The 22,200-nt window shown below is 41.1% G+C and overlaps 1 protein-coding gene across 1 annotated transcript; it reads left to right on the plus strand.

The window, feature by feature from the left end:
• The first annotated feature begins 1,837 nt into the window (after window positions 1-1,837).
• On the plus strand, window positions 1,838-4,788 carry LOC116859948 (T-cell surface glycoprotein CD1a-like). Its single transcript, XM_032845687.1, is given in 7 exon segments — window positions 1,838-1,999; window positions 2,485-2,710; window positions 2,712-2,752; window positions 3,442-3,720; window positions 3,918-4,196; window positions 4,526-4,616; window positions 4,760-4,788. Coding segments are annotated over 7 exon segments (990 nt in total). The 5' UTR covers window positions 1,838-1,938; the 3' UTR covers window positions 4,773-4,788.
• Window positions 4,789-22,200: the final 17,412 nt, after the last annotated feature.

Below are 22,200 nucleotides of genomic sequence, written 5' to 3' on the forward strand. Positions count from 1 at the left end.
ACACACACAAAAGAATCAAGTCTTGGGGAGGATGTTGAGAATAAAGAACTTTGCACCCTGTTGGTAGGAATGTAAACTGGTGCAGTGACTGTGGAAAACATTGTGGAAGTTTCTCAAGAAACTAAAAACAGAATTATTATATGATCCAGCAATTTCACTACTGGATTTTTTTTTTTTGCATTATTGGATATTTGTCCCAAAATGTGAAAACACTAATATGAAAAGAAACTGCAGCATTATTTACCAAGTAGCAATGTATGAAAACAACACAAGCATCCATAGATAGATGAATAAAGAGAAGAGATGTGGTATGTATACACAATGGAATATTATTCAGACATAAAAATAACTGATCTCTCCATTTGCAACAACATGAATGGAGCTAGAGAACATGATAGTAAGTCATATAAATCAGTTGAACAAAGACAAACACTATATGGTTTCATTCATAGGTGGGATCAAGAAACAAAACAAAAGAACTAAGTGGAAAAGAAAAAACAAACAGACAAGCAGACTCTTATCTATAGGGAACACACTGTTGGTTCCCAGAGGGGAGGTTGGTAGGGGGATGGGGGAAACAGGTGAAGAGGATTAAAATTACACTTATGTTCATGAGTACTAAGTAATGTATAGAATTATTAAATCACTATATTGTACACCAGAAACTAATTAACATGGTATGTTAACTACAGTGGAATTAAAAAAAAATAACCAAAGAAAAACTAACTCAGTGCACCAAAATGTATAGTTCTTGGTATACGTGTTTTACTTCCCAAGTAGACTAAAACTCCTTGCATAAGGTGACTGCACTGTGAACACTGTATTTTCATGAGTGCAGCACCATGCTTGGATCCAGGCAGGTGATAAGTGACTGTTTGGTGAGTCAATATATATTAATGTAAATTAGACAGAGGGGATATTTTTCAGATGTTTCAATGTCCTGTGGTCTCTGTGATGATAGTGGCTCCTCCCCAAGAATTACCACAGATTGGTGGTTGCTGAGACTGTTAGACTAGCAATCATGGGGGAATCTGGACAAACAAATAGAGCAACTGTTAAAAAGAAATCCATTTGCCTAAAAGGTACCTGGGGCAAGGCCAAGTCCTCCAAAGTTGCTGAATCCCTAACCTATCTACAGTTCCCACCTCTCTCAGAAATGTTCACCTGTCAGTGAATTCTCCGGTCAGCATCAGTGAGGTACTCTGTCACATGTGTCCTCTCCATCCCCAAGGAGAGGAAGTCATCTACACGGTAAGCCCCTTCCCTGCTCTCCCAAATAAGGGAAGGTGACCTTCCCTGAAGCACTTCTGTCTCTTTTGCCAACTTCCCTCCTACAAAAACCTGCCATTTACAACACTCCTCAAACCTCCCCTCTATCTGCCAGACGGGATGCTGCCTGACTCTTGAATCACTAAATAACACCAAACAGATCTTTACATTTACTTGGTTGATTTAGTTTCTTAACACAAGCAGTGAGAAATCAAAGATATGAATGAGCTGTGTTGAGGGTGAGACGCAGGGTGGTGTCACAAGGGCAGGAGGGAAAGAATGATAGGACCCAGGGTGGGATTCTGGGAGCCATGTGTTTTCATCGATTACTGTCTGGATGAGAAAGAAAGGTGCAAGATGTAGGGTCATTTTCAAGCCACACAGGACTCATTCTGTAGCAACTGAACTAGGGGACAGGGAGCAGGATGGAAGCTGGTGACAGGAAGAAGCTAGAAGCCAGACAGGAGAGTCAGACCAAGAGAAGAACTGAGAGTTTGAGTAGGTGTACAGGCTTGAGGGAGGAGCACATTTGCCTTGTCGCAGAGACTCAGGGAAGGCTTGTGTGTGGAGAAGGAAGTCAGAAGAGAATGACTGTGTGTGGGGTAGGTTTGTTAGAACTAACGCAAAGACCGACTTTTGTAAGAGAAAGAAAGAACATCTGCAAGTACAATGCTGTTCCTGCAACTTGTGTTGTTAGCGGTTCTCCTCCCAGATGGTGACAGTGAAGATGGTGAGAACTCTGACCCTGCTCAATGGGTGCAATTTTGTACATGTGAGTGAGTGTGTGTGTGTCCATGTGTTTGTGTACATTTGATTATGTGTGTGGGTGTTTAGGTGCCTAAGTGCATCTGTGTGTGTGTTTGTGGGTGTACATGTGGAGGTGTGTATCTGTATATCTGTTCTCATATATGTGCATATGTATAATCTTAGTGTGTGGGTGTGTGTACATATGTGCATTTGTATCATCCTCTGTGTGCAGTCATACTTGGGGTCAAGAATATTAGCCTGGTTCATCTGAGCATCCCTGACCTCAGGGACCCATACTCTTCTGAAGGATAAGTATGAAGCTTGGTGCTCTGGGGCAGCACCTGTTTCCTGAGACAATTATAGCTTCCCAGTCCTCAGACTTTGGTTCCCCTCCCTGGCACCTTCTTCTCCATTCTTTCTCTTTCGCAATGCCCTCCTACTCTACCCTATTCTGTTCTTTTGCTACAGCCTTCCAGGAGCTGATCTCTTTCCGAATTATCCTGACCACATCCTTTTACAACCATTCCTGGACACAAAATCAGGGCTCAGCATGGCTGGATGAGCTGCAGACTCATGCCTGGGACAACAAGACCGGCAATTTCATCTACCTGCAGCCGTGGTCCCAGGGCAAGTTCAGCAATCAGGAACTGAAAGAAATGGAAAAAATATTCTACAGATACTCCATTATAACTATTTCAAACATGTCGTAACCATGTCAGAGATTGGTGGCTTGAATGTGAGTTCAGATCCCTCTGGGCGGGATGGAGGTGACAGGCACTTATATCTCCTTGAGTTCCTTTTTCCTGTGGGAAATGAACTCCACTCGCTTCTGAACCTTACCTCTCTCTGCCATGAAAGGGAATCACATCCATCTGGGGGTAGAATCCAGATCCTGATCTTTGAAAAGCTTCATGTCTTCTGCTACTTCCTACTCCTCTCATTGTTTGGCTGTGCTCTCCTGTCTCCCACGTGTGTCTCCCATGACCACCCCTTTCCCTGGCATCCAACAAAGCACACTAGCTCCCTCACTCTGTGACTGACTCCTTGAACCGTGCTTTTCTCTCCATTCAATCACATCAGCAATGCCTTTCTATGTGTTTCTTGTACCCACTACACTCCCTTCATCCTAGGGTGTTTTTTACCCTAGCTCTCCCGCTGAAGCCTTCCCTATTCTATACCCATGTCATTTATGTCTCTCCTCCAATGTTTGTTCCTTCCTCAAACATTCACCTCTCTCTCTACCTCCAGCAACCACCATTTCTCCATTGTCTGAGCCACTCCTCAAACAAATCTTTCTCTATAATCCCTTGAATTCCTATAATCTCCTAAATTTCTCCATCTGCTTCTTCCCTCCATGAATTCCACTCATCTCATTTCCTGTCTTTTACTGTCCCTGCCTTGTAACTCACAGTCTCTCTTCCCCAGATCCCTTTCAGGTTCAGACAGTAATAAGCTGTGATTCTCACTTTGGAGAAGCATCAGTATGCCTCCTGCAGATTGCTTATCAAGGAACAGACCACTTGAGTTTCCAGAACACCTCATGGTGGCCATCTCCAAAAGGAGGAAGAAGGGCTCAACAGATCTGTAGACAATTCAATCAGAACAATGTTAGCAATGAAATAGGACAGAAGCTTCTCAGTGACACCTGCCCCCGGCTCCTGTTGGGTCTCCTTAATGCAGGGAAGACATATCTCCAGCGACAAGGTCAGTCTTGCTCCCTCTCTCTATGAATTCTCTACTCTGCACTCATACATTTGCACCATTCCCTCAAATTCAGGGTGAGAAGTCAAGAGGGAGAAGGGAGAGTCATGAAAGGTTTCTAGAGGTAGAATGATGTGTCTATCTGAAATGATGTGAAGCTTTACACTCTCAATCTATGAATACCTGTCCTCTCTCTGCAGTGAAGCCAGAAGCCTGGCTGTCCACTGGCCCCAGTCCCGGTCCTGGCCATCTCCTGCTAGTGTGCCATGTTTCTGGGTTCTACCCAAAGCCTGTGTGGGTGATGTGGATGCGGGACAAGCAGGAACAACAGGCCACCCAGCGAAGCGACATCCTGCCTCATGCTGATGGGACATGGTATCTTCAGGTGTCCTTGGATGTGAAACTCAGGGAGGCTGCTGGCCTGTCATGTAGAGTGAAACACAGCAGTCTAGGAGGCCAGGACATGGTCCTTTACTGGGGTGAGAAAGAGCTGGGGCCCAGATGGGACAAGGGCAGGTAGGGCTAAAGCAGAGCAGAGGAGCCTGATGAAAAATTTGGGAATCTAAGAACACCAGACCAAAAATGACAAAAAATCATTAACCCAAGAAATGGAAGAGCTGAGGGTCAAGGTCCTGCAGATGTGGGTCATGTGGAGGGTTTGGTGAAGGGTCCATTTCTGAGGAGGGATGGGAGAAGAGAGAGGAAGGGTGTCTGGTGAGGTAGAAGATGAAAAGAGCAAAGAGGATGAAGGAGGTACACTTCAATCTGGTTTAATGGAAATGATATTTTATCTTCACCATATCCACAGAGCATCCCCACTCCACGGGCATGATCTTCCTGGCAGTGATAGTGCCCCTCGTGCTTCTGGCAGGTCTGGTGTTGTGGCTCTGGAAATGCTGGTAAATCTCTGGAGCCACTTTCTTGCTCTTTCCCATGTGTCTCCCCAACTTTAGTCCATTTTTACCCCTCCTGGTCCCACTGCCCTTCGCCCCAGCAGTCCTCACCTCCAGGTGCAGAATGATTCCTCTTCTGTTCCTTGCAGGAAAACACACTGAAGACCACAGTGCATTGGCTTCCCTTTGGAGTCACCTCCCAGCAGCCCAGGGATCAGAACCTACCTAAACCCAGCATAGCGGTGATGTCCTTGCAACTGTCCATGTGCAACTTTAGTCTTTCATTTTTTTTTTTTTTTGTAATGATCAGTTGTCAGTATAACCTAAATATAGTTTAGTGACGTTTGTTGTTGGGGTCTGATTCTGGAACTTTAAAATTCAAAACTTAACTCTGGATAGAATGAAGTCCAAGAAACTCCATGGGGCATCAGGCTTAAATGTCAGTTCCTCCAGAACTCTCCCTGATTTACAACTGGAAGAAGTCCCTGCTAAGTGAGAATTCTCACAACCTATTCCTATTCCTGAACCTTAGCCCTTTTTGTTCCTACTTGGGTCCCTTTTGCCCTTCTAATGGTTAGGTCTTTTGAGAGCAAAGTCCATGTCATTCATATATATATATATATATATATATATATATATATATATATATACATATATATATATATAATTTTTTTTTCTCTCTCTTTGGTAAGGTGTCTCACTTGCATGGGGTATGTGCTCAATAAAAACTGTGTTGAATTTTTGTCAAATTTATAGGCTCTCTTCTTCTTTTCCTTCTTGATATGTTTGTTGTGGTTGAGATGTTTGGTGCTCTCCTTGTTCAAAGTCCTCTCATTTGGCTGAGGGACTTCACACCCTCATGGCTCCTTGTTCCATCTCTGACATCGTGAGGAGAAACTGTTTTACCTGTGACCATCCAGTTGTTTACTATAGACACCTATTGGACTGGACCTGTTGCTCCAAGTATTCTGAATAAAAAGTGGAAAGTAGGGTTCAGGGCCTTAATGTTTCTGGTGCTCAGGGACAACAGCAGAGTTGTCACCTTAGGGCTTTCTTAGAAGTATAGGATCTTGGTCTTAGCTGAGACCCACTGAATCACTTTGCATTTTAGCAAAATCAGCAAGGCATTCTCAGGTAAATAAAATATGAGAGGCACTGATACAGGTGAGGCCTGAGAGGTAGCAGTGCAAGTGTGTCCCTGAATGAAAAACAGATGCTCTGGGAAAGAGAGTAAGAGAATTGTGCTCAGGCTACTAGGTGTGTACCCTAAAGATACAAATGTAGTGATCCGAAAGGGCATGTGCACCCCAATGTTTATAGCAGCAATGTCCACAATAGCCAAGCTATGGAAAGAGCCTAGATGTCCATCAACACATGAATGGATAAAGAAGATGTGGTGTGTATATATACAATGGAATATGATGCAGACATCCAAAAAAAAAATCTTGTCATTTTCAACTATGTGAATGGAACTAGAGGATATTATGCTAAGCAAAATAAGTTAATCAGACAAAGACATTATCTTATGATCTCACTGATATGAGGAATTTGAGAAACAAGACAGAGGATCATAGGAGAAGGGAGGGAAAAATGAAATAAGATGAAACCAGAGAGGGAGACAAACCATAAGAGACTCTTAATCTCAGGAAATAAACTGAGAGTTGCTGGAGGGGAGGAGTGGGGTGGCTGGGTTATGGACATTGGGGAGGGTATGTGCTATGGTGAGTGCTCTGAATTATGTAAGCCTGATGAATCACACACCTGTACCCTTGAAAGAAATTATACATTATATGTTAATTTAAAAGCATATTGTGTTCAGGAATGAATGGGGATCCAGCAAGGAGTGTGCATACAGTGCCTCCTGGAATTCATGGCTGCTCCGTTACAGTCACTGAGGGACAGACACTGAGCCATTGTTCCTGGGGGGACTATGAGGGTGGGAGCCTCTGCTCTTAGAAGCTTCTGCTCACAGCACTTGCCAAGTGAAGACTGCACAGCCTGGTTTCATATATGTTTCTGATTAAAGATAGTGTCTTGTGCCATATATCTCTATGGTGAAATATTAGCTCAAAAGTGTAACATTTCCCAGCTTGGGTACTATGATTGCCAAGGTCTTTGGCCTTCAGCCCCACAGCTGTGCTTCCCACAATGCTTTTAGAAGCAAACAAATAGGAAACAGTCTACATCTCATAAATCCACATACATACCTCTTTACCACCTTTTCCATGATGTCATCATAGTGTCCCAGATCTTACTTAGCACTCTCTGGAGTGGCTCCATGTAGATGCCATGAATGCCCTATTCCTTTTCCTGGATTTACTGCATCAATAATTCATTACCTTTGACCTCATGGTCCACAGCCCTGCATGAGGAGACTGATCAAGTCTTACCTACACAGATGTTTTGTCATGAGGCACATACAACCTTCTTTTTCTTAGGAACACCAGTCAGCCCCACAGTTCTGGAGTTCAGGGCTTTTTTAAACACTGAAATAACAAAGAAATGGCATATAATTCAGAAATTTTTTTTATATTTAATTTTATATTTTCAGTGTTCCGAGATTCATTGTTTATGCACTACACCCAGTGCTCCATGCAATATGTACCCTCCTTAATACCCACCAACAGGCTCACCCAACCCCCTGCCCCCTCCCCTCCAAAACCCTCAGTTTGTTTCTCATAGTGCACAGTCTCTCATGGTTTGTCTCCCCCTCCAATTTCCCCCAATTCACTTTTCCTTTCCTCCCAACGTCCTTCATGTTATTCCTTATATTCCACAAGTAAGTGAAACCATATGATAATTGACTCTCTCTGCTTGACTTATTTCACTCAGCATAATCTCCTCCAGTCCCATCCATGTTGATGCAAAAGTTGGGTATTCATCCTTTCTGATGGCTGAGTAATATTCCATTGTATTTGTGGACCATGTCTTCTTTAACCATTCATCTTTGAAGGATATCTTGGCTCTTTCCAGAGTTTGGCAATTATGGACATTGCTGCTATGAACATTGGGGTATATATGGCCCTTCTTTTCACTGCATCTGTATTTTTGGGGTAAATACCCAGTAGTGCAATTGCAGGGTCATAAGGCAGCTCTATTTATAAATTTTTGAGGAATCTCCACACAGTTTTTTCTTTCTTTTCTTTCTTTCTTCTTCTTCTTTTTAAAAAGATTTTATTTATTCATTTGACAGAGAGATCACAAGTAGGCAGAGAGGCAGGCAGAGAGAGAGGAGGAAGCAGGCTCCCTGTTGAGCAGAGATCCCGATGTGGGGCTCGATCCCAGGATACTGAGACCATGACCTGAGCCGAAGGCAGAGGCTTAACCCACTGAGCCACCCAGGTGCCCCTCCACACAGTTTTTTCAAAGTGGCTATGCCAATTTACATTCCCAATAACAGTGTAAGAGAGTTCCCCTTTCTCCACATCCTCTCCAACATTTTTTGTTTCTTATCTTGTTAATCTTTGCCATTCTAACTGGGGTAAGGTGGTATCTCAATGTGTCTTTGATTTGAATCTCCCTGATGACTAATGATGATGAACATTTTTTCATGTGTCTGCTAGCCATTTTTATGTCTTCTTTGGAGAAGTGTCTGTTCATGTGGCACCAACTAAACCATGAACAAGATACAAGTTTACAGTGTGGGAATTAACAGAGGAAGGCAGAGGGGCAACTGGTCCAGCCTCACTAGGCAACATGTAAAGTGGGTGATGCATTTCAGGCCTCTCTCTCTGCCTCTGCAAATAGTGTCTGGGGGTTATAAATCAATGTCAGCAGATAGGCCAATCAGCACAGACAGACTCTATGTATAATAAAGATGGATCTTTGTGACTGATGACCCCATGGCAGTGAGAGTGGAGACTTCCATGGCTAGACTTTAATTACTCTTTGTTTTATGAATTAACACAAAAACCATTCTCAAGCCCAGAAATGCAGCAGGGACATTTTGAGTGTGAGGTATTGGGGTGGAAAATGTCTTCAGTGTTTTGGGTCTTGAAAGCTTTGCTTTCCTGAAGTGTTTACCCTTTTCACTGTGTTTCTATCTAGTTTCTTAGCTGGTACAGCCAATCTGGAAAACAATTTGGATGTTCCTCAAGAAGTTAAAAATAGAGCTACTCTATGACCCAGCAATTGCACTACTGAGTATTTACCACAAAGATACAGATGTAGTAAAAAGAAGGGGCACCTGCACCCCAATGTTTATAGCAGCAATGTTCACAATAGCAAAACTGTGGAAGGAACTGAGATATCCTGTGACAGATTAACGGATAAAGAAGATGTGGCTCATAATATAATAAAATATTATTCAGCATCAGAAAGGATAAATACCCACCATTTACATCAACATGGATGGAACCAGAGGGTATTATGCTAAGTGAAATAAATCAAACAGAGAAAGACAATTATTGTATGGTTTCACTGATACATGGAATATAAGAAATAACACAGAGGATCATAGGGGAAGGGATGGAAAAGTAAATGGGAAGAAATGAGAGAGGGAGACAAAGCACGAGAGACTTTTTACCCTGGGAAACAAACTGGCATTGTGGAATGGAGGGGGGTGGGGGGATGGGATTACTGGGTGATGGGCACTGAGGGGGACTCATGATGTGATGAACACTGGGTGTATATGCAACTGATGAGTCACTGAACACTACCCCAAAACTAATCATGTATTACATGTTGGCTAATTGAATTAAAAAAAAAAAGGTTCTTTGTGTTGAACTAGGGGAAAGGAACTTAATTCTATCTTTTTTAGGGGCTGAAAGAGGAACCCAGAGCAGAAGAACATTCATAGGAACCACAAGCAGTCTCTCAGTACTGTGTATGTGGATATTTCTGGAAAATAACATTGAAATGAGAAAAGTGGCAAAGGTGAAAATACGGGAATGGGGGAAAGCAAATCATGAGATGTCTGCAATCTTCCCACGTGGATCAGGATTCTGGCTATTTCTCTCACTTCCAGACCACCTTGTCACCCTCACATGGCCTCCATGTGGATTTTGCTTGGTTGACTCCACCATCATGTGTAGTTCTGGGCTCTGATCAGCCTGAGGCCATCAGGAGAAGCATCCTTGACAATGAGACAGGCTGAAGGATAGATGGATAACCTGCTGTTCAGGCCAGGCATCAGACAGATGCCTCTCATCTTCACTGAGAGTGATGGCTCAGGGCCAGACAACTGCCCGAGATGGCACAAGTCCCACAAAAACTGATTCTTCTGGTCAGTGGAGGTGCTCTCTCTTTCCTGGATGAGAAGGTGCATGGTGGGATGGAATGCAGGATGGAAACAAGTACCATCCATTTTTTAGCACCAGAGAAACAAGACTGAGGATGTAATCCTCAGGAAAGAAGGCAGAGTAATTGTATATGTGAAGTTTGCTAAGAGCATAGATCCAGAGTGTTTTCAGCATGAGAAAGATGAAAAGAAAAGGGGAAAAAAAAAGGAAAGAAAAGAAAAGAAAAAGAGAAAAAAAAGAGGGTTGGTGGGAAGGAGCTAAGTTGGTGGAGTACTAGGACCCTAAGCTTGCTTCAATCCTGAAACACAGCTAGATGAATATCAAATCCTTCTGAATAGACAAGATATTAATCTGAGGACTGACAGAACAAACTACACAACTAGAAGGAGACAAGAAGCCACATCATAGAAGGTAGGACATGGGGAGTCATGCTTTTGGTGAGATACAATTATAGATTCTGTGGAGGAGAGGAAGCCTTGGTCATGTACAGAGGAGAGAGAGAGAGAGAGAGGCAGCGTATCACAAGAGGAAAATACTTTCCCACAGCCATTGACTAAGAAAGCAAGAGCAGTTGATTTTGTGAAATTTACCAGCATTAGAGCTCAAAGACTAGAGTTTTAGAGGTCAGTTCTGTGAGTATGGATGTTGAGTCCAGTGGGCACTGGAGTGCTCCTGTGAAGAAAGGGCGAAGAAGTCTGGGAACAGACAGCATGATCTGAGGATCCCCTGGGACACCTGGGAGAGACTGTCTCACCTTTTGGAGTTCATCTGAAAGAGGTGGCACTGTCTTTCTGGGAACAAAAGAGCTGATGGGCACCATTACACCCTCCACAGAGCATTGGCACAGAGACACTTCCTAGGGTGGCTAACCTAGATGCTTGTTATTTGCTGCACTTTACCACACATTCCATGTCCCTGTGCCTTGGTGCAACTGCCCTCTGGGACAAACCTGTACCAGTCCCAGTGTGGCAAGACTCTACCCTAGACAACCAGCATGAGTCCCTGACATGCCAGGTCACTAATGTTTGGAGGTTTAATGCCTGGAATTGAACACAGGGATCACTGTGCTGCCTGGTGGGTAGAAGTTCAGATAGGGTGAAGGGAGGGATCTCAGGGATACCTGAAACATATCAAGGGAGAATGTTCACTCTTTTGGGAGTGCTCCCTGATAGCAGTGGAAGGGAATCCCTTCTCTATGGATGGGGGGCAGGGCTGGTGCTTTTCCCCTCCCCTGCCTCTAACTAACTAACATAAACTAACTTCAGTAAGCAGAAAAGTGTCAGGAGTGGAGGCCTATACTGCTTGCACCCATCCCACCCCTTATGTTCTGCAAGTGCTTTTCTTTCTTGGACAAGTGTGCCTGAGAACCAGAGCAGTAAGCTCCTCCCCCAGAAGAGTAGCAGAAATCTCCACACTCACCACGTCAACTGCACATAGAGTTCTGCAAAACTTCAGTTCTAGTGAATAACGTCAGGTCTCACTTAACAAGCAGACCAGAACACACAGAATTAAAACTCACTACACATTGAATAAGGTCCAAACATTGCTCCCCTACAGTCAAGGATATCCTCTGCAGATGACTGACTTGAGGGGAAGAATAGTCAAAACACAGTAGTGGAGTACACATAGCACATACCAGAGACACTCTGTGAAGCAACAGGCCCTGTACAGCATATGATATCTTCTTCATAAGGCCATTGCTCTGAAAAGCAAGAAACATAACAGGATTTTATAAAACACAGAAGAAAGACAGAGACCTAGACAAAATGCCAAGATGGAGAAATTTATCCCAAAAGAAAGAACAAAAAAAGGTCACAGTCAGGTACTAACTGAAACAGATAAGTAATATGCCTGATCCAGAATTCAAAGCAACAAAGATAGGGATACTAACTGTACTTGAGAAAATAATAGAAGACACCCTGTGTCCCTTACAGCAGAGATAAAAGACCTAAAAACTAATTGGGCCGAAAAATGCTGTAACGAGATGTGAAACCAAATGGATGTAATGACCACAAAAATGGAAGGAGAAGAAGAATGAAGAAGCGATATGGAAGACAGATCAATGGAAAACAATGAAGCTGAAAAGAAGAGGCAGGAAAAATATTGGATCATAACTTAGGGAGCTCAGTGACATCATAAAATGTAAAAAACATTCATATCTTAGGAATCCAAGAAGAATAGAGGAAAAAGGAGGCAGAAGATTTATTTGAGCAAATTATAGCTGAAAACTTCCCTGGGGAAGGAAATAGACATCCAAATCCAGGAGGCACAGAGAATTTACATCTAAATCAACAAAAGCAGGCCAACACCAAGACATATAATAGTTAAATGGGCAAAATATAAATTAAAAAAATCTTAACAGCAGCAAGACAAAAGAAGTCCCTAACTTACAAGGGAGGACAGATAAAGTTAGTAGAAGATCTCTCCACAGAAGCTTGGCAGTCCAGAAGAAGTAGAATGATAAATTGAAAGTGCTGAATGGGAAAAATATGCAGCCAAGAATACTCTATCCAGCAAGGCTGTCATTCAGAATAGAAGGAGAGATAAAGAGTTTCCCAGACAAACAAAAACTAAAGGAGTTAATGACCACCAAGCCAGCCTTGCAAGAAATATTAATGGGGACTCTTCGAGAAAGATCAAGTGTGACAAATACTAGAAAGAAACAGAGAAAACCTCCAGAAACCAGAAAAAAAAAGTTATAAAATAGTACTAAATCCGTATCTATTTAATAATCATTCTGAATACAAATGGACTAAATGCTCTAATAAGAAGACATAGGATGTCAGAATGGATGAAAAACAAGACCCATCTATATGCTGGCATGAGGGATCCATTGTAGACCTAAAGTCACACACAGATTGAAATTGAGGGGATGGAGAACAATTTATTACACTAATGGATGTCAAAGGTAGGCTGGAGTACCCATACTTACATCAGACAAAGTAGATATTGTACCAAAGACTGTAACAAGAGATGAAGAAAGGCACTGTATCATATAAAAGAGGTCTATCCAACAGAAGATCAAACAATTATAAATATTTATGCCTCCAATTTGGAAGTACCCAAATATGTAAATCAATTAATTACAAACATGAAAGAACTCATTAATAATACTGCAATACTAGTAGGGGACTTTAACACTTACAGCAATGGACAGATCTCCTAAGTAGAATATCAACAAGGAAACAATGGCTTTGAAAGACACACTGGATTAGATAAACTTAATATTCAGAACATTTTATATAAAGCAGCAGAATACACTTTTCAATTCTTTTCAAGTGCACATGGGGAATTTTCCAGAATAGAGCACATAATGAGTAACAAATCAGGCCTTTATATGTACAAAAAGATTGAGATCACATGACAGATATTTTCTGACCACAACACTATGAAACTTGATATCAATCACAAGACAAAATTTGAGAAGACCAAAAATACATGGAGATTAAAGAACATTCTACTAAAGAATAAATGGACCAACCAGGAAATTAAAGAAGAAATAAAACAATACATGAAAACAAATGAAATGAGAAAATGATTGTCTAAGACTTTGGGATGCAGCAAAGTGGACATAAGGAAGAAGTATATAGCAATACAGGACTACCTGAAGAAGTGAGAAAGTCTCAAATACATAATATTACCTTAGACCTAAAGGGCTAAAAAAGGAATGGCAAATAAAGCCTACAGTCATCAGAAGAAGGGGATAATAATAATTAGGGAAGAAATACATGATACACAAACAAACAAATAACAGTAGAACAGATCATAGAAACCAGAAGCAGGATCTTTGAAAGAATTGTAAAATTGATAACCCCCTAGCCAGAATTATCAAAACGAAAAGAGAAAGGAACCAAATAAACAAAATAATAAATGAAAGTGGAGAGATCACAAAATATAAACGATTTTAAGAGAATATTATGAGAAACTACATGCCAACAAATGGGGCAATCTGGAAGAAATGGGTAAATTCCTAGAAAAGTACACATTACAAAATATGAAACAGGGAGAAATGGAAAAATTGAACCTACCAATACCTAGCAAAGACATTGAAACAGTAATCAAAAATCTCCCTATAAGCAAAACCCAGCACAAGCTGGCTTCCCAGTGGAATTGTATCAAATATGTAAAGAACAGTTAATCACTGTTCTTTTCAAACAGTTCCAAAAAATAGAAATGGAAGGAAGAATGCAAACTGATTCCATGAAGCAAGGATTACTTTGATTCCCAAACCAGAGAAAGACTCCAGTTAAAAGGAGAAATAGAAGCCAACATCTCTGATGAACATAGGTGCAAAAATTCTCAATAATAGATGAGCAAATTGAATCTAACAGTCCTTTAAAAGAATCATTCACCACAATTAAGTGGGAGCTATTTCTGGACTGCAGGGGTTTAATATTCCCAAATCAATCAAAATGATACACCATATTAATAAAAGAAAGGATAGGAAACATATGACCTCTGTAGAAGCAGAAAAAGCATTTCACAAAATACAGTACCATTTCTTGATTAAAAAAAAAAAAACTCAAGAAAGTAGAGATAGAAGGAACATGCCTAAACATCATAAAGAACATACGGAAGACCTATAGCTAAAATCATCATCAATGGCAAAAAGCTGAGAGCATTTTCTCTATGGTCAGGAATGAGACAGGGATATTCACACTAGCCATTTTTACTTAACATAGCACCGGAAGTCCTTAGCCTCATCAATCACATAACAAAAATAAGCAAAAGGCATCTAAATTAGCAAGGAAGAAGTCAAACTTGCACTATTCACAGACTACATGATATTCTATAGAGAAAATCTGAAAGACTTCACTAAAAAATTATTAGAACGATATATGAATTCAGTAAAGTCACAGGATACAGAAATCAATGTACAGAAATCTGTTGCATTTCTACACACCAATAATGAAACAACAGAAAGAGAAATCAAGGGGCGCCTGGGTGGCTCAGTGGATTAAGCCGCTGCCTTCGGCTCGGGTCATGATCCCAGGGTCCTGGGATCGAGCCCCGCGTCGGGCTCTCTGCTCTACGGGGAGCCTGCTTCCCCCTCTCTCTCTGCCTGCCTCTCACCAACTTGTGGTCTCTGTCTGTCAAATAAATAAATAAAATAAATCTTAAAAAAAAAAAAAAAAAAAAGAAAGAGAAATCAAGGAATCCGTCCCATTTACAATTGAACCAGACCCAATAAGGTATAAAGGAATAAGCCTAAACAAGGAAGAAAAAGCCCTGGGCTCTGATAACAATAGAACAGTGATGAAGAAATTGAGGAAGACACAAAGAAATGGAAAAATTTTCCATGCTCATGCACTGGAAGAATAAATATTGTTAAAATGCCTATATAATCCAAAGCAATCTACACATTTAATGCAATCCCGATCAAAATACCACCAATATTTTTCACACAACTAAAGCAAACAAACTGAAAGTTTGTATGGAACTAGAAAAGACCATGAATAGTCAATGCAATTTTGAAAGAAAAAAAAAAAAGCAAAGCTTAAGACATCACAATTTTGGAATTCAAGCTGTATTACAAAGCTGTAGTCATCAAGATGGTAAGGTACCAGCGAGAAAAGCAGATACATAGGTCAATGGAACAGAATAGAGAGCCCAGAAATGGACCCTCTATGGTCAACTAATCTTTGAGAAAACAGGAAAGATTATCCAGTGGAAAAAGACTGAATCTTCAACATACAGTGTTGGGAAAACTAGACAGCAACATTCAGAGGAATGAAAATGTACCACTTTCTTACACTATACTCAAAATAAATTCAAAATGGATGAAAACCCTAAATATGAGATTGGAAACCATGAAAACCCTAGAGGAGAAAACAAGCAGCAATCACATTAATATGGACCGTAGAAACTTCTTACTAGATAGGTCCCCTGAGGCAAGGGAAAGAACAGAAAAATAAAATATTGGGTCCCAAATGTTGGTGAAGTCCCAAATGTTCATTTTCACTTTTGTTTCCTTTGCCTTTGGAGACATATCTTGAAAGAAGTTTCTGTGGCCGATGTTGAAGAGGTTACTGCCCAAGATCTCCTCTAGGATTTTGATAGGTTCCTGCTTCACATTGAGGTCTCTTATCCATTTCGAGTTTATCGTGTGTATGGTGTAAGAGAATGGCCAAGTTTCATTCTTCTACACATAGCTGTCCAATTTTCCCAGCACTATTTATTGAAGAGACTGTCTTTTTTTTCCCACTGTATATTTTTTCCCGCTTTGTTGAAGATTAGTTAACCATACAGTTGCAGGTCCATATCCAGGCTATCTACTCTGTTCCACTGGTCTATGTGTCTGGTTTTATACCAGTACCATGCTGTCTTGGTGATCACAGCTTTGTAGTAAAGTTTGAAATCAGGCAACGTGATGCTCCAAGTTTTGTTTTTCATTTTCAACATTTCCTTAGCAATTTGGGTTCTCTTCTGGTTCCATACAGATTTTAGGATTGTTTCTTCCAGCACTTTGAAAAATCCCAGTGGATTTTTATCAAGATCAAATCTTCTGCACAGCAAAGGAAACAGTCAACAAACAAAGAGGCAACGCATGGAATGGGAGAAGATATTTGCAAATGACACTACAGACAAAGGGCTGATATCCGAGATCTATAAAGAACTCCTCAAACTCACCCTCAAAAAGCAGATAATCATGTCAAAAAATGGGCAGAAGACATGAACAGACACTTCTCCAAAGAAGACTTACAAATGGCTAATAGACACATGGAAAAATGTTCATCATCATTAGCCATCAGGGAGATTCAAATAAAAACTACATTGAGATACCACTTTATACAAGTTAGAATGACCAAAATTAACAAGACAGTAAGCAACAAGTGTTGGAGATGATGTGGAGAAAGGGGAACTCTCTTACACTCTTGGTGGAAATGCAAGTTGGTGCAGCTACTTTGGAAAACAGTGTGGAGATTCCTTAAGAAATTAAAAATAGAGCTACCTTATGACTCTGCAATTGCACTACAGGGTATTTACCCCAAAGATACAGATTTAGTGAAAAGAAGGGTCATATGTACCTCAATGTTCATAGCAGCAATGACCACAGTTGCCAAACTGTGGAAAGAGCCAAGATGCCCTTTAACAGATGAATAGATAAAGAAGGTATGGTCCATATATACAATGGAGTATTATACCTCCATCAGAAAGGATGAATACCCAACTTTTGAATCAACATGGATGGGACTGGAGGAGATTACACTGGGTGAAATAAATCAAGCAGAGAGAGTCAATTATCATATGGTTTCACTTATTTGTGGAGCAAAAGTGATAACATGGAGGACACTGGGTGAAGGAGAAGAGAAGTGAGTTGGGGGAAATCAGAGGGGGAGATGTACCATGAGTGACTGTGATCTCTGAGAAACTAACTGAGGGTTTTGGGGGGGGTTGGGAGAACCTGATGGTGGGTATTAAGAAGGGCACATATTGCATGGAGCACTGGGTGTGGTGCCTAAACAATGAATATTGGAACACTGAAAAAATAAAATAAAATAAAATAAAAGTATTGGGACATCATCAAGATAAAAACCTTCAGCATAACGAAAGGAACAATAAGAAAAAGGCTGCCTTTGGAATGGAAGAAGATATTTGAAAAATGACATATCTGATAAAGGGTTAGTATCCAAAATCTATGAAGAACTTGTCAAAATCAACACCAATAACACTAGTGATCCAGTTAAGAAATGGACAGAAGACATGAGTAGACATTCTTCTGAAGAAGACATGCAGATGGCCAAGAGTCACATGAAAATATGCTCAACATTAATGATCATCAGTGAAATACAAATAAAAAGTGCAATGAAATATCATCTCACATCTGTCAGAATGGCTAAAATTAACAGCACAGGAAACATCAGATATTGGTGAGGATGCAGAAAAAGAGGTACATTCTTGCACTGTTGATGAGAATGAAAACTGGTGTAGCCACTCTGGAAAACAGTATGGATGTCTTCAAAAAGTTAAAAATAGAACTTATCCTATGACTCAACAATTGCACTACTAGGTGTTTACCCAAAAGATACAAAATACTAATTCAAAAGGACATAAGCACCCCAAGGTTTATAGCAGCATACAATAGCCAAATTATGGAAAGAGCCCAAATGTCTGTTGACTGATTAATTAATAAAGAAGATGTAGCATTTATACACACGATGGAAGATTATACAGCCAAAGTAAGGAATGAAATTTTGTCATTTGAAACAATGTGGATGGAACTTGAGGGAATTATGCTCAGCACAGTAAGTCAGTCAGAGAAAGACAAATACCATATTTCATTCATTGTGAATTTAAGAAACAAAACAGGTGAACATAGGTGGGGAAAAGAGAGAGGCAAACCATAAAAGAGACTCTTAAAGATAGAAAACAAATGGAGGATGGATGGAGGGATGTGGGTGGGGATGGGTTAGATGGGGGGTGGGCATTAAGGAGGGCACTTGTGATGAGCACTGGGTCTTGTAGGTAGGTGATGAATTACTGAATTCCACACTTGAAACTAATGTTCACGGTATGTTAACTACTGGAACTTGAATAAAAATTTTTAAAAATGAAAAATGAAAGGAAAGAAGAGGGTTAGGATGTGAAGTGTGTAGCTGTGTTAATTGGCCTCGTTGTGGGCATCCTGTCTCCATGTACACGTACACTAAAACATCAAGTGGTTACTTTATTTTATATTTTTAAAAAGAAAACAGAGTTTATTGCCCAGCAAATAATATTGTATTCCAACATGTGATGAATGCTACATAAAATATTAATTTTCATGATTTGCTTCAATAGAAGTTTTCTTGACCAATTCTGCATTTTCCTTCTGAAATGCGGTGTGCCCTCACTAGAGGCACTACAGGTAAGGATATGGGCATTCAGCTGCAGCTCCCTGCAGGCTCCATGTTTACCAGTCTCCTGTGGTTCTTCAGACCATCCCCTCTGAGAAGTTGTTGAAGGACTTTCTCCAGGAAGACCTTCATTCATGTCATGTCACAGGCTCTGTTGCACCTATTAGAGCGCTCAAGGACTCACATGGCCCATGGTGCCTCCCAACCTTCCTTCTTGGGAGGCTGGAAAGTTGCACACTGTCCATAGGCCCAATGTTCATCTATCATCGTATATCAGTGAAGCAGAAAATAGTAGCAACAACAAAATCAAGACATCAGAAAAGTAAAAGCAGACACATAGACCCATGGAAAGGGCTGGAGCCCCAATGACCCTGGGCTCCCCAGTTCCATCAGCCAATACAGTCCCCACATGACTTCAGCCCAACAAGTTGCATTTCTATCCTTTGTGACTGGTAGCTCCCCTGTGACAGCGGTGAATGTGGCCCCCGGGGGATGCTGGGCTAATGTCTCTCTTGCTTGCAAGTTTCCTCCTCACTTCCCTCTTCCTGTCCTTTGATTCTTGAAAGTATTCCTCTATTTTTTTTCTTGCCTGTTTGCTTTTTATTTTTTTTTTTTTTCCATGTGTTCTCATCTTGTGACACTTCACCTGTCTTGTGTGTTAACTCTGACTTCTGGAGCAATCCCTGTCATGGGTGTTTTCATGGATATCTAACAAACTACCAGTTAGGAATCAAGGTGCTGGGTCTGCTGCTGGTTAGTGACTGGCAAATATCTATACTCCAGGGTTTTCCTACCAATGAAAGGACAAGCTGCCTCAGCATGTGATAAATCAGGAAGTGTCATGCCAATGGCAGTTAAGTACTCAAAATGCAAGAAATTTTCCATAGAATTCTTCTTGACACAGTCATCCATCCATTCATTCATTTCATCATATATTTAGCTTTCCCTATTTGTCTGGTAAACATTTGCTGAGAGTGGTTCCAACAGATATGAGAAGCAGCTCTGTGTGCAGACACGTAAGATATCAGGAGTCATCTCTTCCTGCAAGCTCTTTCCTTTTTCATGTCTACATTTAATCACCCAGAGTCAAACTTTGGAACTGTTCAGTAAGGAAAGTCAGCCACATATATGTGAATATCTAATTGGCTTTATTAAATGATCCATGAATCAGGAGCTTCCCATCTGACATGCAGGGGTTCTCTCAAAGGAGTTGTACAAAATGGAAGGTTTTTTTAAAAGAAAGGTTGGGACCAGGGAGTTAGTAGTAACAGGGCATTGTTCCAGGAGTGAGGCCTGTTTACTTAGAGAAAAGCAAGAAGTGTAATCATACACATGACCTCATCTGTCTGTTGGGAATGGAGAGGACCCAGGTGATGAACTCACTGGTATTGATGGAAAGAAAAGTTTCCTGCCTGCCTGGTTAAGGCTGAATTTCTAGGGGAGGTTGAAACTGTAATTAGATTGGATTTGAAACCTCAGTGTGAAGCCCCAGTGCGGGAACTGGGTCTACATGACACCATTTTGGGGGCTTGTGATTTTTTTTTTCTAAAGAGGAAGAGTCTCATGGGGACATATATTTCAGACTTCTGCCCCTCCGTCAGCAGAGCAGCTCTTGGTATCCTGCTGGCTAGCCTGCTTGGGACAGGGAGTGGGGCACTACCTCTGTTCTGCTCTAGTCTCATCTGCAGCCTGGCGCTTTGTTTTTCAGTTTTGGGGATTGGACATTCTAATCATTACTGCCTTTTTCTCAGCAGGTGGAATCCTGATACCTGCCAGAGGGATGCAGCCAGGCTCTTCAATCACTTAATAATACCAATTAGATCGTCGAATTTACCTGGTTGATTTTATTTTTTAGGAAAAGCAGTGAGATGTCAGAGGTGCGAATGAGCTGGGGTGGGGGCAAGACGGGGAAGGAAATACATGAGAAGTTTCACAAGGGCAGGAGGGACAGAGTAACAGTAGGTCCAGGGCTGGGTGCTGGGAGCCATGTGTTTTCATGGTTTACTCTCTGGATGAGAAGGAAAGGAATGAGAGGTGGGATGACTTTTCCAAGTCACACAAGATTTTTTTTTTTTTTTCCATAGCAACTGAAATAGGGAACAGGGAACAGGGTGGAAGCCAATGCCAGGGAGAAGCTGGATGCCTGAGAGGAGGGTCAGACCAGGAAGGGAAGTGAGAGTCTGAGTAGGTCTCTTTGGAGTGAAATCCTGACAGCCCCAGCTCCAGTACTTACCTAAACCCAACTCAGCCATGATGTTCTTGCAACTCTCTGTGTGCTGAAAAGAAATAAAAAATAAAAAAAAATTTAAAAAAGAAATTAAAAATAGAGCTTCCCTATAACCCTACAATGGCACTACTGGGTATTTACCCCAAAGATATAGATGTAGTGAAAAGAAGAGCTATCTGTACCCCAGTGTTCATAGCAGCAATGGCCACAGTTGCCAAACTGTGGAAACAACCAAGATGCCCTTCAACAGACAAATGGATAAGGAAGATGTGGTCCATATACACTATGGAGTATTATGCCTCCATGAGAAAGGACGAATACCCAACTATTGTATCAACATGGATGGGACTGGAGGAGATTACGCTGAGTGAAATAAGTCAAGCAGAGAGAGTCAATTATCATATGGTGTTGCTTACTTGTGGAGCATAAGATATAACACGGAGGACATGGGGAGATGGAGAAGAGAAGTGAGTTGGGGGAAATTGGAAAGAGAGATGAGCCATGAGAGACTCTGGACTCTGAAAAACAATGAGAGTTTTGGAAGGGTGGGGTGTGGGAGGTTGGGTGAGCCTGGTGGTGGGTATTATGGAAGGCATGTATTGCGTGGAGCACGGGGTGTGGTGCATAAATAATGAATTCTGGAACACTGAAAAGAAATTAAAAAAATAAAAATAAAAAAAAAACTAATGAAATATTGTATGGTGACTAACATAACATAATGAAAAAAAAAAAAGACTGAGCATGGTAGAAATACCAATTCAAAATAAATTAAATATTTAACTATGTATATATTACTACATATGCCCATGCATTGGTGATATATATATTATTCATTCTTTACAATAAAATTTTATTTTATTTTACTTTATTATTTAAAAAGATTTTATTTATTTATTTGACAGACAGAGATCTCAGGTAGGCAGAGAGACAGGCAGACAGCGGGGAAGGGAAGCAGCCCCCCTGCTGAGCAGAGAGCCTGATGCTGGGCTGGATCCCAGGACCTGGGATCATGACCTGAGCCGAAGGCGGAGGCTTTAACCCACTGAGCCACCTGGGCGCCCCTACAATAAAGTTTTAATTGATACTTTTAAAAAAAGAATAGCATCATGGCGAACAGCAATGGCAATTCCTTGTGGAAAGCCTCTGCAACAGGGAGAGCCGGACATCAGTTTTCCAAAATGGGTTGGAAAATAAGGGGGAGGACTTAGTACTAAAACTCTTGGAATGAATTTTGCCTGTATATCAAGGTGGTGACTGGACCCATGGGAACAAAGAAATAAAGGGTT

Source organism: Lontra canadensis, unplaced genomic scaffold (genome assembly GCF_010015895.1).
Source record: "Lontra canadensis isolate GAN:19392208 unplaced genomic scaffold, GSC_riverotter_1.0 scaffold168, whole genome shotgun sequence".
Classification (NCBI taxonomy): domain Eukaryota; kingdom Metazoa; phylum Chordata; class Mammalia; order Carnivora; family Mustelidae; genus Lontra; species Lontra canadensis.